The sequence below is a fragment of the Pezoporus occidentalis genome, unplaced genomic scaffold (genome assembly GCF_034315485.1).
Source record: "Pezoporus occidentalis ecotype Australia unplaced genomic scaffold, CSIRO_AGI_Poc_V1 ctg25, whole genome shotgun sequence".
NCBI classification, from domain to species: domain Eukaryota; kingdom Metazoa; phylum Chordata; class Aves; order Psittaciformes; family Psittacidae; genus Pezoporus; species Pezoporus occidentalis.
Genome location: NW_026914394.1, coordinates 2,683,423 through 2,701,299, shown reverse-complemented (window position 1 = coordinate 2,701,299; position 17,877 = coordinate 2,683,423). Strand labels below are relative to the sequence as shown.

Below are 17,877 nucleotides of genomic sequence, written 5' to 3'. Positions count from 1 at the left end.
TCTCACCTGTGTTGGTTGGTTCCTGTGTGTTTTGTCCTGGGTAATGGTGCTGTTTAGCAGTTGTCTCCTTTGAGAGCTTCCCGTCCATGGGAAATACTGGGAAAAAATGTTATCTTCTCTGCATTTCCTAGGAACTTGATTGTTTTTCATCATATGGTACATTCAGTCCTGTGCAGGCCCCCTCTGAGCCTATCCTAGGGGAAGGTTAGGTGGAATTTGAATTATACGGAATTCAATACAGAGAAGATACGAGGAACATGAAAAGGTTGACCTGAAAGGTAGGATCTGATGAATACTCACTGAGGATGGTACTTCATTCCTCTCTGAGTGCAAGCAATTCCCTTGCACTTGTGCGTATTGTGGATGGCCAGAGAGGGAGTTAATGAAAAACGGCCAGTGCTCTGGATCTTCCCACTCTCAACCGCAGTAACTACTCAGAGAGAGGCATATGTATGCAGACATACATCAGACTTGGCAACTGGAAACTGTTGACTGATGTACTTCAGGCAACAAATTTTCCTTCATCTGATGCCATTAACTAGGTGCCTGTTTTAGTTTTGCAGTGCTCCTTCATTACCCATATTATTTTTATAATTTTGATGAAATAAACTTTGATTTTGCCATGGATTCCAAAGGGGCATTTGGAAAGTTAAGGAAACCAATTAATGACACATTCCTAAATCTATAAATTCCTTCTGTATGGATGTCTGAATCAATGTGCACACCCTTTTGCACCCCTTCAGCCCAAATAAATGTGATTCTATAGAGTATATAAAAAAGAAAACCCCAAACCAACAAACCACAGTTGAGTTTGGCAGTCTGTTTTTACACATAAAGTGGAGAAGCAGCACTCTAAGAAAAGCAGAGTCAGCATCTGCAATGATCTTGTGCTTATGGATCACTCTATGTGATGATCTTCTGTAGGGATAATTTCAATGACAGCATGATGTTAGATCATGTCAATAACCCTGCTGTGAGTCAGCTCTGCTCGTTTATCACCATTCGCATGCCTTTTCTTCTTTTTCCCTTGCTGTGTGTTGAATATTGGGAACACTTCAGGCTAAGACATTATTGGATCATTTCTGACTATTGGCCTGTGCTGGAGGCTGCTCTTGAAGCACAGATGCACTATCTGTAGAGACCATGCTGGCACAGTCTTGCTGTGACCTGTGCTGGGTAAGGTTCAGTGTGTGTGACATCTTTCCCACCATGCTGGGATGGAGAGGAGCATCTATGTGTCTTTTTCATGTTTTGTTCCCTTGTTTTGGGAGGGAAGGGGGGCAGGAGGTGTGGTGTTTTGTTTTGTTGTTGTTTTCCTGCAGTCCTATGAGAAAAGGCAAAGGTTGAACAGACAAGGGCCCCTTTGCCAAAAGAGAATTGCTTCACAAACCAGTGGTCGCATGGCAGTGCCCTGCTGCTGTTTACTGCTTGTGCTATACTTGTTCTGTGGCTATAGGGCTAAGCAGCTACAATATTCTATCACCTTAGATTTTTTTCACCATCACATTAAAAAATTCTCTTCAAAAAGCCCGACCCCACATTTTTGCTTTCCTGTTCTCCACAGATGTGTCTTTCATGTTGGTTTCACTCTCCTGTAATAGAACATTTCAATGGTTTTATATAAGCTAAGCATCCAGGACTCCTTTGTGTTTATTTTCCAGTTGATATATCCTATTGGTCTTAGAGCTTAATTCTTACCTTCTCTTTAAACTGTAGGTTATAGTGAGCTGACTGGAGGATACCAGCAGCTATTTAGCGTTAGGAAAATGGGTCTGAAAATAAAAATGACTTCTTTCTTGGCATATACTAGACACAGTACAGGATATATTTGCATTAGCAGTTGCCATATTGCATTAGGATCTGTGGAGATTAGATTTTCAGTAATAGAAGCAAGGAAAATGCATTATATAGTTATACAATTAAGTATATTGCCAGACTGAGAGTAAAAGGATGGGGTAATGGTGAAACAGGGCACAAGACACGCTTTTGTTTGCAAGGAGCAAATGTGGAGAGGTCATGTTAGAGGCAGCAGGAAGTTTAAACAGAGTTTAAAGTGGTTGACTGGGGAAACATCCAGACAGAACAGTGGAAATCATGTGAGCAGAGAAGGTTGCTTTGGCATGTTATGGGTGAGGAAACAGTTGACTTGCTTGTGAAGCACCAGTAGCTAATTTGAGCCTGGATTAGGGCAAGTAAAGAGATTCCACAGGATTTGGTGTTGAGGTAGGTGAGTGGTGCTGAGCTGTGGAAGACAGCAGGAATTTGAGAAAGGGCATTTAGCCTTGAGAAAGAGTAATGACAGAGAAGTTACTTGGAGTAGAGGAGATTTGGTCCTGATTTAGCAGTTTCCATGAAGCTGCATTTACCAAGAAAAACTGTCAAAAAAATGCTATTGGGGGGGGGGGGGGGGGGGCAATGTGACTGTGCATCTGATGACACACAGTTGTCATTATTGTTCTCCCTTTTGCTTGTTTTCAACTCTTTACTTTCCCTCACAACTAAGAAAAGCTCCTTGAAGTTAATGCAAAGACATTGGTTGATTTTTAGTGGACTATAGATAAGTTTCTTCTTATGTCATGGCTAAATTGCTAATTTTTGAGCTGTTCTGGTTCCAGGCAGCATCTATAATTGCATGTTATTTGAAAAATAATTATTTTAATTACTTTCCAGAAAGCTTGATGTGAAAATATTCTGTATTGTTTTGCCTCTATTAATTGGAGAACTTTTCCACACTGTAATGTGCCTGAGTAGGCCCATTCCATCTTCTCCATTTTATTTTAAAGCCAGTTGAAGAGCTAATACGTAGTTATTGGGCTATATTCCTTGATCCCCAGCCACAGAGATTTGTTTTTAAATAGTGCTTGTCTTATTTTTCATAGCTGATGTGACTGATTCAGATTGGATTATTTCATTTGACCCAAACTGGGGCTGCGGTTCGAAGATCCAACCAATCTGTGGGCAGCCCTTTTTTTCCTTTAATAGCAGACTAATTGGCAGACCAATTAATCTGCTCATCTGTGAAGAGAAAATTTATAGCAATAAGTAGTTCTATTTCCAGAAGTCATTCTCTAAAGTAACATTATAGTGGCCTTGTTTACTTCGTGCCCTGCAACACGATCCAGTGCTTCAACAGTAGCACAGGTCAATTAGTGGACAAATTAAGCAATTATTAGCCACTAACAAGGGTGACTGGCATCATTACCCTTCCTGTTTACCAGCAAACTGTTATTTTAATACAAAGATCAACAAATAAATTAGGGCATCTGTTGTATTGCCATGTAGCCTTGAACTAAATGATATTAAATGGGCTTTGGTTGCTGCCAAATTCTTAACCCCAGCCTACTGAGATAAGCTGATATGTCTCTTGCTGATTATAGAAGCTGTAAAATTTAGTTTGTATTGATTTATTAACAGGAGGACCAAGTTCTCTGCAATGGTATTTTTAAATAGTCTGATATCTGTCTTTTTACTTTAAGTGTTATTGATCTAGAGACTATTGGGTTCCTCTGAAAGAGAAAGCTATTTGCTAATTGTATTCATTATTTGGACGCTTACAATCATTTTACGGTGAGGTTTGTATATGTAGTTGTATGCTTTCACCTGATGCTTCTCTTTAGCCTTTAATTCCAGGTTAGATTTCTGTGAGTTGGTTATTTTTAGCTCTTGCTTTGTATTTTTATCATGTGGGGTAAGACTTCTTCAGATTCAATCAAGTGTCTCCTAAATGAAAAAAAAACAGAGTTAATTTCTTTGGATTGGGTGAACTTGGCTGTGGTATCCCCTAGTAGGTTGTGATACGTTGCAAAATGTTGGGTCTCATTTGCTACTGAGATGCTGGGTGCCCAAGGCCAGCCTTTTCCCTTAGTCTGGTGTGTCCGGTGCAATAGTGAATTGTGCAGAGCAGAGGCTCGCCCATTAGGTGTTTAAACACAGCTTTCCTTGTCATAGCCCTTTCTTGCTTGCGGCAAAAATAATTCCCTGTGTGAAGCTGAAATCTGTAGCTTCTAGCTGCCGAGATGCCTTTGCCAAGCTCTGTGAGTGAGGCTGCATCAATAACAGGAGCAAAATGAGCAGAACCTGGACAAGCCTCTTCCCTGGTATGATTACAGCCAGAGCAAAGCTCTGAGTGTTTGGGCTCTTGGGTTACCTCCTGAATGAAAAGCAGTCATGTAATCCCTGAGGTATTTGCATGCAGAGCTGTCACAAGTACACACTTGGTGCACTGCCAGATCTCATGGCAAAAGTGTTCCACCAAGGTCTTTGGTGAAGTGTTGATCATGCACAGAATGTAATATTTGCGCTTCTTTTATTGTAGCTCTTTTGAAAGATCATACTTGACCTAGGATAAAGGATGTTCTGGGCAAACTGATTTCTGAATAGCTAACTCTTTCCAGTACTTCAGAAAACATGAACTGATGTGATGTTTTGAGTCTAATCTTTTCCAACCCTAACTATTCTGTGATTCTATACTGTCTCAAGAGCCATCGACTAAGTGCAGGACCATATCCCTTTCAGTAATTTAGAGCCCTGCAGGTGTATGTACTGTGGATTATGTTTTAGACACTGTCAGAAAACAGTTAGAGCAGCAGGTTAACATAGCTGAGACTTTCATGTTTGCATACAGTTAGGAAATGTGGTTATTCAGGATCCAACCGTGTCCCTGTAGTTTCTTCATGTTCTTGCTGCTGTATAATGAACAAAAGACACAGCACTAGCCAAAAAGCAGATCAATGTTTGTTTTCCTTCACTGGGGGGAGGTAATTACAGAATCATTTCCTGAGCAATATAATTATGTGTATGCTAATTTGCCTCAGAAATTCAGGTTTAGTTTCTTCTCAAGTGGAAGACCTGGTTACAGAAAGGGGCTTTTTCTTATTTAGGATTTGTCACTAAATAGAAATAAAAATTGCTGGTGTTTTGAGTCGAGTATACCTTGATCATCTTAGACATTTCAGAAGCCTCATTTTTTTCCCACGTGCATCAGCAAATTAGAATTCATTCTAACAGTAGCACAGGTTCAGATTTGTTAGTATTTGAAGCACAAAATGGGTCTTAGGAAATAAGCTAACTGAAGAAATTGTACAGCACGTGAGATTTTGGTCCTATCTTTAATGTATGTTTCAGCTAACTATAAACAAGTATGTTTAACCTGGCATGTATGGATGTTTTAATTTGTTTTTAAAGATTTTGGTTGGCTCACAAAAAATCCGGTCTGAAATTAGCTTTTTTGAAGTCAGCTAGTTAGCCCATGTCATCTCTTCTAGCCTCATAGTTACTTGTTATATCTGTTCCCTAGGGCTTTGCCCTGTCCAGCATCTCTGATGACAGGATTCCACCCTTCCCCTGGAGAGACAATTCCATAGTTTAATAGAGCTCACCATTAGTGAAATTTCACTGATGATAGGCCTTAATTTTTCTCTGCTTAATTTTATCCTGTTACTAGAGCGTAGTGATTGATTTATTCTGGGGAAATTCAGTAAATGGTTCCTGCTTCACAGGATGGACCTCACAATAAATAGCAAATTGTCATGACCTATCTGTGGGTGTCCTGAGATTACACAGGAACTCAATTTATCTCGACATTAATTCCCTGGAAGCTATTTCTGTCAGTACCAACTCAGTGGAGGAATCAGCAAAGAATTTAACTGCCAGACCGCCTGCCTCCTGCCCCAGCACCAGCCTTGCAGCAAGGCAATGTTTAGTCGCTCCCTGAGCACAATGCCCAAAGGCAGGAGCTCCTGTGGGGTCTGGTGCTGTGACTGTGCCTGAAGGAAGGGCATTTAGGGCTTGGTTCCCTGTCACTTGCCTTGGTTCCACATCAAAGGAGCTTTGCTGATGAGTTACTCCTGATTTTTATGGGTGTAAAGTAAGCGAAGAATCTGACCTTCTAAATCCCAGCCTGTCAATCCCAGTTTTCCTCTGCCTGTTACAGAGTTTATGTAACTCTCACAGTTCTAGTGAGGCATTTTATACCTCTTTATACATGCAGATGATCTGAACTCTGTGTTCATATGTCAAGAGTAGGTCTGGGCACATGCTCAAACAAATTTGAGGTGCCTCCACACGACAAATCGCCACTCATGAGCTGAGCTGCAGCACGTGCCCCTGAATACCTGCTGTGTATGTAAGGTGCCAACAAGTAAAACTTGTAGGTTGTACTTCATTTCACCACTTAAGAGGAAAAATGTTTTGTTGTGGCTCAGCTGATGAGCAGTAACTTCTCCTGCTGTGGAAACTTGACTGTGTCTGATAATGTAGGTGTATTGTACTTGGTATGAGGATGAGCTAAGATATTTATCCTTAAAGTTCTTCTTTCTGGAATTTTAGAAGGTGGCAGGTGCTGTGTGATTGCAAGTGGTTTGTTCTGTTGGAAGCAGGAGCAGTGCTAGGAACCAAGATGGATGATTATTCTAATCTAATATGTGAAATTTCAGCTAGATATCTGGAAATGGTTGATGACATAACCCCTCCTCTTCAAACTCTGATTTTTCTCAGGTATAATTGATTTCCTTGTGAGCCAGCATCCTATTGCGAAGGTACTGAGAGACCACCTGGTCTTCAAGATTGCACCCATGCTCAATCCTGATGGAGTATACCTAGGAAATTACAGGTATGGTATAGAGAATGAATTTGGTGTTGCTGTATCTACCTTATACACTGCACTGTTTTGTCACTGAATCTTATATGGCTTGTTTCAACTGATTCCTCTTAAACTGAAGGTTCTCATGTGGCTGTATGCTTCCTGAAGTTCCTGTTGAGGAAGAGAGCTCAAAGGCAAATTTGCTTGCTTTAGGAGGTAGAGAGCAACTCTCCAAGACAACAGGATATCTGCTCTGCAAACCTCCTCTAGCTGTGGGCGTTCAAGTCAGCTTAGAGTTAGACCTTAGCTGTGTTTTATAAATGCATTCATTATGCTGCTCATCAGCCTCTATGTGTCAGTCAATCACAGTTCCCTTCAGCTACCCAGATCATCCATTAAAGTCACAGATTTCAGTCTATTATTGTACTGTAATAGATAGGGATACATGGAATGGAGTAATCATTCCACCCTATGCTAATTTTGCTTCATTTTAGTATTTGAATTACTACTTTACCACCTCCTCTGTTGAGAACGCATTCAGATAATCTTTTGTTTTCCCTAAAATTGGTTGCTGTTAATGCATTTATTTACAAAATAAATGTGCTGCTGGAGGTGATAATGAAAAGCAGTTGATTAGTTGATGATTTGTTTGTGGGGGCAATTACATGTACCACATAGTTCTCTGGAGAAGCCCCTGAGAAACGTAATACACTGTATGTGGTTTTGCTTACAGCGCAAGGCTAAATAACACAATAAACTCTGTAGCCAGGCTACCTTGAGCTTTGATCTAATTAGGTATTGCATTGCTAAGCAGAATAAGACTAGGTTATTGTGTGGATGAGGAGACCAATGAAGATAGGAGACAGGAAGAAGATGGAAGTCACAGAAAACAGTGCTGCTGGCTGTTCTCTGTTTTGATATGTGCTCTTTACCCCCCTGAAATTAAGTAGTTTTCATTTTTTCTCATAAATTCGCTTGCCCTGTACATTTTTCTCCTGCACTTTTTTTTTTAAGTATTATGTTTTTTTTTTTACTTATACTTTTTGAAAGGCATGCAGATTTACAGTCATATGCATGGCGTATAACTTCAAAAGCCTTTTGGGAACCCAGGTATTATGAAACGGCATTAGAATTCATTTGGAATTGCTGAGCCTGATTGTATATTATTGTTTTAGCTTTTCATGATATGAAGAGTTTTCAACCCTCCTGAACTAAAGAGATTTTTAATGAGGTAGTTGGAAAAGCATTTGATTTTCTTGCAATTCTTCACTTTATTTACAAATGCCCTAATGTTACTAATAACTTATAAATGAGGGTAGTAAGCAAAATACTACCTATTATCTTGAGAAGAATATTAAAAAGCCTAGTAATGCGCCAGCATTGTAGTTAACTAGTGCTGAGTGAATAATTTACAGCAAACACTTTATTTCCAGCTCATACAAAATCCACAAGCACATCACAGTGTATTTGCTTGAATTTACTGGATGAATTTTAAAAAAACCTCTAAGGATCAATTGCTAGTATTTGAAAATTTAACTCTGAGGCTTCTCTGTGATTGGCTAGATAACTCTGTTTCATCTCTTTTGGTCTTTGTTCAAATTAGCACATAAATAGGACTTTCAGAAGTCTTTCACGTACTGTGGTGTAACACAGATCTATTGGCTGGGGACAATCCCCATGCTTTTGCAAACAAGGTCTGTGGTGCCACATGCAGCAAGAGCAGTTTCAGGCATTTGAACTTCTACTTCCTGTTATCTCCTTCTTTCTCAAAGCAGCAGCTGGTGACTATTTCTTTGGTTCATTGAAGGTTCACATTCAGAGCTATGCAAGCTAAGATAATGAAATGGGTAATTAAACCTCATGCTTGAGTTTGTAAATTGATCTCCTGCCAGTATGAGAGAGATTTTTTTTTTACCCCACCAGTACACAGCTTTGTACAATTGACAAAGTATACTGTCGGATGCACTTCACTGTCCTCTGAAATCCCAGGCACAGTGGGCAGCATTAGAAGCCTGAGTATGTCAGCAGTTCTCATAGAAGGGATGGGATATACCAGCTCTCCTGTGATCAAAACAGAAACTAACCACTCATTTACCCAGGGTGATGTAGTATCGGTTGGCCTTTGGGATTTTCTTCAGTGTCACTCTTGGGGAGGCAAAGCTTTCACAGAGGGTGTGCGTCCTGTGCTTTTCTTATCCTTGTTCCTTTGCTCTGAGTGCTCATGAACTGCGGTTTAGGAGTTTGAGCCAAATCTGCAACAATAACGCCAAGAATTGCCTATTATCTATAAAATGTTGCTCATTCTCAAGGGAATAGACCAAATGGGTTGTGACTCTAAAGGGACTTCCATGTGGTGAAATGCTCATAACCAGCAACAAGTGAGTTTAATATCACAGCCATAAAGCACAAGTGCTCGCGGCACAGACACATCTGTGAGGAAAGTTGTTTATATGTTGCATGTACATTCTGGCAGCTCTAAAATAAATGGCCATGGAAATCAGTGCTCAGCATATCGGAATGCATGGAAACAGGGTGCTAAACTTTACTGGTTTATTCAAGTATATGCAAGAATTTAAGTGTATTTGTGGACCCATACAGTTAAGAATGAAAAAGACAAGGGGCCTTAAGGGACTTAAAGGAGTGGTTAAGCATCCCTTCTAATTTAGAATGTTTGTAAGGTCCATACACAATTTTTAAAAGTATTTTTTAAAAATAAATGGACCAAATTCAGAATTGGATTGTAATCTTAGAGCATTAATCTTTTAATAGAAAATGAACTAGTATGGTCTTCTCTCTTTATTACGTACATAAACCAAGACAGTTGGTGAAATTACCTCTGCTAGATTTTGTTTCCAGTGACATTTCTGAGTGGCTGTTTAAAAATCAGAACATTGCTTTCACCTGTTTCATTCTGAAAAGAGCTGAGAAATGACAAATCACAGGCAAACCATAGTACAATAGATCAGAGTTGGCTGGGTACAAGTGTCGGAAGGGTTAGATGCAGAGAAGTGGTACTCTGGGTGTACAAATTTACCTGCAAGCTGAAGTACTGACTGGCTAACTGGGATTGCTTCTGTTTGCAATGCTCACTCTTTGCTGGTTTGCTAGCATCAGACCCTTCTGTGCATATGTCTGTTACACTGCACTCTTTCTTCAGTGATAAAAACCCGCCTCCATAGTCCTTTTCTTGCCACATGGGTACACCCAGCTCTTTCTAGCATACAGGATAATGATAGGTACTTTTTCACTGTGATCAGCAATGTAGGGTCTCTCCTAAAACAAGATGACAGGCTTTTATCCCTTGCTCAAAGTCTTTAAAGCCTGGTTTTCCCGTGCGTCTAAGTCTAACTGGCTTTGCAGTTACCGTGTGTAGAAAATGCTATGCCACATGGGCTTGTTAATTAAATTGCCCAGGAAGATACCATTTGTTTACCTAGCTAAAATAGTTCATCTTCAGCATAATTTGGCCTCTGTTGTGGTAACCTGTCCTCAGCTCTCACTGGAATTGAAAGACCCCTTTTGCTGGGGATGGTGCATGACTTGATCTTTAGCTTTGTGATAGAACGTGGCAGAAAATACAAGTATTTGTGAGTTTCTCTATACACTAATCTCATCCTTTCTGATGGATTAAACTGTGAAACAGCTTTAGGAAGTACAGGAAAACTAGTGCTGGGAAGAGAGATTTCTTAACTTTTCTCTCTCTACTTGCAGTCCAGCATTATCATCTTCTGAACCTACCACCATCCCCAGGGACGCGGGGTTAGCCTAAGAAGAAAAAAAGTGTTCTTGATTTAAAAGTCGTGCGTCCCCAGGCTTGGCCTGAACTTTCCTTTATCGAGAGCTTGTTCTTAAGCTGGCATTCTGCAGCTGAATGCTGGAATGTGTCCCTGCAGGCAAGATGACTGTACCACACCGTCTTAGATTAGTTCCAATTTGTCAGCCTCACCTTCAGGAGATGAAACCCTATACTGGCACCGAAAGGGATGTGTTTCTTAGACTGGGCAGCTCTTCACTGAGATATCCCAGAAATGCCATGACACGACAGTGCAAGTATCCAGGCTGTTCTCTAAAGGCTTTGCTGCATGATCCAGTAAAGCTTCCCATTCCGTAGCGTTTCTGTGTTGCCTTCAGCTGGTTAACTGTGACAGTATCAGCCTTCAGTAAATTAAAGCCATGAATGAGCTGAAATGTTCTGAACTGTCATTGCTACAATATCCTTCTAGCTTGATTGTAGGGATTGCAAGGATTTGTGTGAATGGGAAAAGAGGGCACATGCTGATTCTAATCTTTTCTTGTTTCACTGTCAAGTACAATGTTTTTGTAGTCAACACAATTTCTACTGCTTGCTTGTGTGAGGGGTTAACAAAGCAATTTGTTGGATGGAAAGGAAGCTGGTCTTACCCAGACTGGCAAGCCAAATTCACCATGTACAGTGTCAGAGTCAGTATTGCAATGAAAGCTGTGCTGGAGTGAAATGTTTTTGACAAACCAAACATTTGCTTGCTCCAGAAACATAATTTTGTAAGGACTGAAAAGGTTTGTGGAAGTGAGTTGAATTTGACAAATTGTTTTGGGTTGAAAAAAGGAGCCAAAAAGGCTCAAGAAACATTTAAAATAGAATCATAGAATAGTTATGGTTGGAAAGAACCTTAGGATCATCCAGTTCCACTCCCCCTGCCATGGGCAGGGACACCTCACACTAAACCATGTCACCCAAGGTTCTGTCCATCCTGACCTTGGACACCACCAGGGATGGAGCATTCACAACTTCCCTGGGAAACCCATTCCAGTGCCTCACCACCCTCACAGTAAAGAATTTCCTCCTTATATCCAATCTAAACTTCCCCTGCTTAAGTTTGAATCCATTACCCCTTGTCCTGTCTCTACAGTCCCTAATGAAAAGTCCCTCCCCAGCATCCCTGTAGGCCCCCTTCAGATACTGGAAGGCTGCTATGAGGTCTCCCCGCAGCCTTCTCTTCTCCAGGCTGAACAGCCCCAACTTTCTCAGCCTGTCTTCATACGGGAGGTGCTCCATATCAGCTTTTTCTAAAGGACAATCTTCTCTTGTTTGTGAATGGCATGTTTTATTTTAAAAAATTGCCCTTTTTAAAGATCCCTTTTGAAAAGTCTGAAATACAAACAGAAGACTAGGCTTTGGACCAGGCAAAATATGTACCTATACCTGCATATACAAGCGTATACATATGGTCACAGTGACTGGATATGTTACATGGCTCTTATTATCCCTTGTTCATTTGTAAGACATGGCTACTTATGTGCATAATGTCACTTGCACAATAGCTCTTTATGATGTTAACCTATCTTTCTGGTGGGGAAGGCTTGTTGTTTTTCTCAGCTTCATTTAATGCATGTGAAATTCATGTATTGCCTTGAATTGAAAAACAGTATCCGTCTCAGATGACAAGATGAAGCTCTCAGTGGAGTTTATTTTTCCTAATTAGGTGTTTGTCATTGTGTATTCTATATAACAACATATAAGTAAACAATCATGGACCTTTTGAATAAATTTATTGGCTTTATTTATGTTACTGGGCATAAAAAATCTATAATTACCAGGTACAGCCGCAATCTAACTGGTATTTAATGACAATTACTTTTTGTTACCATAGAAATGAGTCCAAAGTAGTTACCTATAATTTCTCATTCCCAAACCTCACACATGCTGTATTGCAGTATTACCATAGTAATTGCCTATTAGTCATCATAAAATAAGCAGTTACCCAGAAGATATCAGGATAGTGTGAAATTTCTCATCTCCTTCAAAACTTGCGGCACATGCCGCTTCTCGTCTTCCTTTAGTAGGATTTCTGCCTGAATGACAAGAATGTCCATTGTACATTAACCCAAGGGAAAAAGGGATGTGATTGAGACAGAATTGTACTCTAAAAATACACCAAGTCAAGAAAAATATGTTCCATCCCCTAGATGTAAAACTATTTCTTATTATTGCAAAATAGGGATTTTTCAATCCCACAAAATGGATGTTTGGTCCTTGCCATGAATTTCTGTTTATTAGTTGTGACCAAAGCAGAGGCTATGCATCTTAGGGGGTGTGTGAGAACAGCCGTGCTGTGTCAGTCCTCACCAGCCCAGTATCCACTAATGCAGCAGTAGACAGCGCCACTCTCCTAAGAGCAGGAGATGCTCTTAAAATCCTTTTCCCCAAGTACTTTCCCAGCTTCCAGAGATTTTTGTTTCGGGCATTTTTTTGAACTATTGAGATTTCTGCCTGCTCAGTAATGTGCAGTGGGTTTGTCTTCCCAGTACTTGTCCAGTTTGCTGTCAGATGGTGAGCATTAGCTCTGTCTCCTCTGGCCTGAGGCTGCTTAATCCCGCATCTCCCACTTCAGCCTGCTGTGAGCTTCGTGGACTTCTCCTCAGTGGCCCCTCTTGCATCTTGTTTGTTGTCTTAATTTAGATTTCATGTTACTGAGGCCAGTGAATCTCTGTCTGTGCCTGCTTAGATCACATTTAGGATCAGCTGGGGGTTGGTGACTCATGTGGAGGCAATTGATGTTCCCTGTCCTAGCTGGGACTAGAGGGGAGGCAGGCCTTACGTGCCAAGTGTGTTACTGACCCCCTGATAGAGTGGTGGCGGTGGAGCTCTTCTCCCTTTCCAGTTTCAAAATCAGAAATCCAGTGTAGCTTTCCAATGCTCTAGTGCCTTTTGACAGCCTCTTAGATTAGAAACAGAGCTGTGGCCAGGACCAACCACCCTGATAATGTGGAAAAACAAACAGAAAGAGACCTGCTATGGTGAGTGAATGGCCATTTCCTTGTATCGCCTTCTCCCATGTAGCTGGGGGAGAGGGTAAGGCACAGCAGAAACTTCCTCCTACCCCAGCTTGGCATTGAGGACAGGTCAGGAGTGTTCTGTGCTGCCTTGCTCCCATGTTCTGAGTGTGTTTGTGACTGTTTTGTACCTCCCAGCTCATGCAGTGTGCCAGGTTAGAGACTTGGAAAGCAGGTCCAGGGTGGATCTGCAGCTGTGATACAGGTCAGTGCTGGGCAGCAGCAATGCAAAAGACCAGGGAGACGAATGATCAGCAGGGGTTTGCTCTGGCTCTCATATCCATCTGGCTCGTAGCATTGCCATTCCTTTCCTGCTTGGAGGTTTTCTTTCCTTTGTGGCCTTTATTGCCCAGAGAGTGCTGTGATTGTAAGACAGTTACAGTGCTTGCTGTTTAGCTCACCATTACTTAAAAAGAAATCCTCCTTGTGAAAAAGTTGTCATCCTTTATCTTAAAACAAATACTGGGTTTGCAAAAGGGTTCCTATCTACTGCCATTGAAAATGCTCTTTATAGTGATGCTGTAACTGCTCATTTAAACCATATTGCAGCTCCTGAGTATTTTTCAGTTGCTATTGATGTGACAAATTCTCTAGCACAGAGGACTACACCAATCAATAGACTCAGTATATGTGCTTTAACAACAAAGCCACTTGCCTTGGGGTTCCAGCTGAATCTGAACCTTTTAGTAGCATTAAATAAAGCTATATTTATTTTGCTTTTGGTGTAAGGAAAAAAAAATCCTAAGTCAACCTAATTTAATACAACTTATTGGAAGGATTTGAAGGCGGCATTATGGGGCCATTTTCACATGTGATGAATATGTAACTAGTGTCAGAGCTGCAATTTCGTTGTTGTAAGTGAACCCTTCTCTTTTAGTAAGATTGATCTGGGACTACAGAGTAGCCTTTTATTTTTAGACAAGCAGAGAAAGAAGTCATAACGAGAAATCCTGAAATCATAGATTTTTATATCTGCCATTATTCCCTTGAGAATAAGACATGATATCCTTAAAGAGACAGGGCTATTTATTTTCCATTTAAATAACACCATTTGTGATTATTACCTTTGAGCTGTTATGCAGAGAATAAGCACCCAACTCATGAATCCCAGCCAAATGAATCAAAGTTTTGTACCTAAGTGCCATTTATGTCTGAGTTGGTAAAGGAGCCTATTCTTGACCTTCATTGACTTCATTTTATTGCATGCTTTTGTCTTCTAGAATGTATTTGTAATTAACAGCATTCTTAATGTCAGTTTGGTTGATATCATAGAATCCCAGACTGGTTTGGGTTGGAAGGCACCTTAAAGCTCATCCAGTTCCAACCCCTGCCATGGGCAGGGACACCTTCCACTAGACCAGGTTGCTCCAAGCCCCATCCAACCTGGCCTTGAGCACTGCCAGGGATGGGGCAGCCACAGCTTCCCTGAGCACCCTGTGCCAGCCTCAGCACCCCCACAGGGAAGAACTTCTTTCTAATGTCTAATCTAAATCTCCTGTCAGTTTAAATCCATTCCCCTTGTCCTGTCCCTACAGGCCCTTGTAAAAAGCCCTTCTCCAGAGTTCTTGTCAGTCCCTTTAGGTACTGGAAGCTGCTCTGAGGTCTCCCTGGAGCCTTCCCTTTTCCAGGCTGAACAAGACCAACTCAGCCTGTCTCCATAGCAAAGGTGCTCCAGCCCTCTGAATATGTATTCCTTTCCTCCCCTCTGAATAGCTGATCTCAGGTCTGAATAATCCCATCTGGGTTTCTTAGCTTTACTTTCAGTTAAGTAACTAAACATATTCAGCTTTCTTCTCTTTTTTTTTTCTTTCTTTTTTAAACCTGGCTTGTACCTCTGGTGATTTGAGTTTTTCTTCATAGTAGCAAAGGAACAAAGTGTCCAGTGGGGTTTTCTTTTTCTTTGTGTGCTTTATTTGGGGTTTTGGTCTTTGGATTTGTTGGTTTGGTTTGTTGAAAATGACTTGGTAAACTTCAGCCAATTTGCTGTAGATCTTTGTTTTGTTTTACCCATTTGCAATTTAGGAATAATAATGTCTTATGTATCTAAAAGTAGCTGTAGCTTTTTTTACACACATTTATTAGTGTGTGTAAAAAAAAAAACTATGTTGCATTCATTGGTTTTGAGCCACTATGTAGGTACCAAGCCATATTAGAAAAATGCTATCTTTAAATACACCCATGCAATCAAAACAGTGCTTTATTGTTAGTTTTGCAAGCGGGAGAAGGGAGAAACGCTCCGAGTTGGTCTCTGTCTAATGAGATAATTAGCTGAGCTCTACTTCAACAGCAGTTGCCAGGCCACAATCTCTGGCATTTAAGGACTGATACAGAAGACAGGAAGGGCAGCTCAGAAAAGGCTATTTGCCAGACCCAGGAAGTTATGGCTGTGACACAGCCCAAGAAATATGCCATGTCTTCACTGCTGGTACAGTTTGTTGAGCTGTTTCCAGTAATAGGCAACTGGCCTTTGTTACTGGTGGTTTTCAGGCAGCTGCCTGCTTACATGGCACATATTGTTAGCTTCTGACGTGGGTTGCACCTGGTTGCAAACGCACCAAAGTAATCCTCGCACCCTAGCAGTTGCCATAAGGATGCTGTGCCAAAGTGACTTGAGAGAGGGGAGGTGTCAGCTCAGCATCAATGGGCAAGAGAGGTGTCCATGTTGCACTTATCCCAGGAGGAGATGGTCTGTGGTATGGAAAGTGTCTGTGTAGCTGTCAGCAATGGGGACAATCCAGATTCCAATTCCCAAGGCTTTGTCTTCTCTCTTCACCCAAATGAAGTTGGTAATACTGTTGCTCTGCTGAAGGTCTACTTCAGGGAAGTGCTCAGACGCATCTGTTTCAATGAAGGCTGTGACTCAGGAGTGTGTGTTCACTCTGTATAGACTTTCTTCCTATCCTGCCCTTGCCCTTTGTTTAGTTTTCCCTCCTTAACACAATTAGTGGCCCAAACAAAAAGTGTGGTTCCTTGCAGAAATCAAAAGCAGATGAAGCTTAGTATGAACTGTCTTTATCTGTGTTATATTTGCCTTGCCAGCAACGCTACTGGGCTGTCGACCCATCTGGGAGAAAATCTCAGAACCTGAAGTATTGACAAGGTTGAGCTCAGCTCCAGCCTTGCTTGTATAACCCCATACTGGGATGTAAGAACTGCATCCAGCAGTGCACACACCCTTGCAGTTGAGGATGTAGACAGGGAGTCAAGCTGTCTTTGTACTGTCAGTTATTGAGTGGGGCTGTTCCCTACCTAGACCATGCAGTTCTTCCCCATCTTTGGGACTTACTTTGGAAGAGATTTCTCTGTCCTGGCTCCTGCTTGATATAGAGTTACTGTAGGACTTGATAGTACTCTCCTGACTTCCTGGAGAAGAGAAATCTCTCGGGTGATATTATTGCAGCCGTTCAATACTTAAAGCGGGCTTATGAGAAAGGTGGGGACAGACTGTTTAATATGGTCTGTAGTGTTAGGACAAGGGATAATGGTTTTAAACTAAAAGAAAGTAGATACGCTAGATATAAGGAAGACATTTTTTTACAATGAGGATTATGAAACACTGGCACAGTTTGCCCAGAGAGGTTGTGGAAGACCCAGCTCTGGAAACATTCAATGTCAGATTGGACAGGGCTTTGGTTGAGCATGTCCCTGCTCTTTGCAGGGGAGTTGGACTAAATGACCTTTTAAATGTCCCTTCCAACCCAAACCGTTCCATGCTTCTATTGCTCTCAAAGACCCTTCTATCTGCTAGTCCAGGGGGCAGAGCCATGCTACTTCTGTATTTTTGCTTTACAGGTTTACAGTGAGGTGTTTTGCCAGCAGGGTTTGTCTTTGCAACAATTAAGTGAAGGATGGAAGCTACAGTCAAGAGCACAAATATTTTCCTTAACTGTAGAATGACCAATTAGAGGTCAACAAGAGCACCTCTTGTCCCTTCTAGGTGAACAACCTAAAGAAGGAGAGCAAGGAAAGCCGTTTGCATGCTGTGAGCATAGGAAGCCTCAGCACATGATTAGTGTGTATCCCAGTTTTGTGCAGTTTCAACCCAAAGAGCATCTCAGAATCTTCTCCAATGTAACTAACGTTCCTTTCCCCACTCCCACTCCACCATTTCAGCAACATCTGCTCACCTAGACCCACAGATCCACCATCTGTCAGAGAAGGCAGTTTAGGGATTAAGTCTTCATGAAGAGCTTTCTGGACTGAGATGCTGGGATTTTCTGAAGTTGTGCCCATTTACATATGATCACCAGCAAATAGTGATCAATTCAGTGGTTTTTGCAAGAGTCCCTTCCTTGAGCCCAATTTTACCATGTTATATACAAGCACAGGGTTCAGTACTAAACTTCAGATCACAGGGGAAGAATTTAATGCCTTTCAATGGAAAAGTCCTGTCTTCCTGTTCCAACTGTGGCTACGTGGGTGAGGAGGGGGAAATCCCATCCAAGTTATTAGGAAAAAAACAGCAGCCTAAGGGAATGTTTGTT

General features: G+C 41.3%; 1 protein-coding gene across 2 annotated transcripts in view; it reads left to right on the top strand.

The window, feature by feature from the left end:
* The window catches only part of LOC134165953 (BEN domain-containing protein 5), a 954,442-nt gene that overhangs the window by 751,229 nt on the left and 185,336 nt on the right, over positions 1-17,877 (top strand). For both annotated transcript variants that reach the window (XM_062623212.1, XM_062623211.1), the window contains exon 8: positions 6,496-6,610. In XM_062623212.1, coding sequence (XP_062479196.1) covers positions 6,496-6,610 — 115 coding nt within the window. The remainder of the gene's footprint in view (positions 1-6,495; positions 6,611-17,877) is intronic.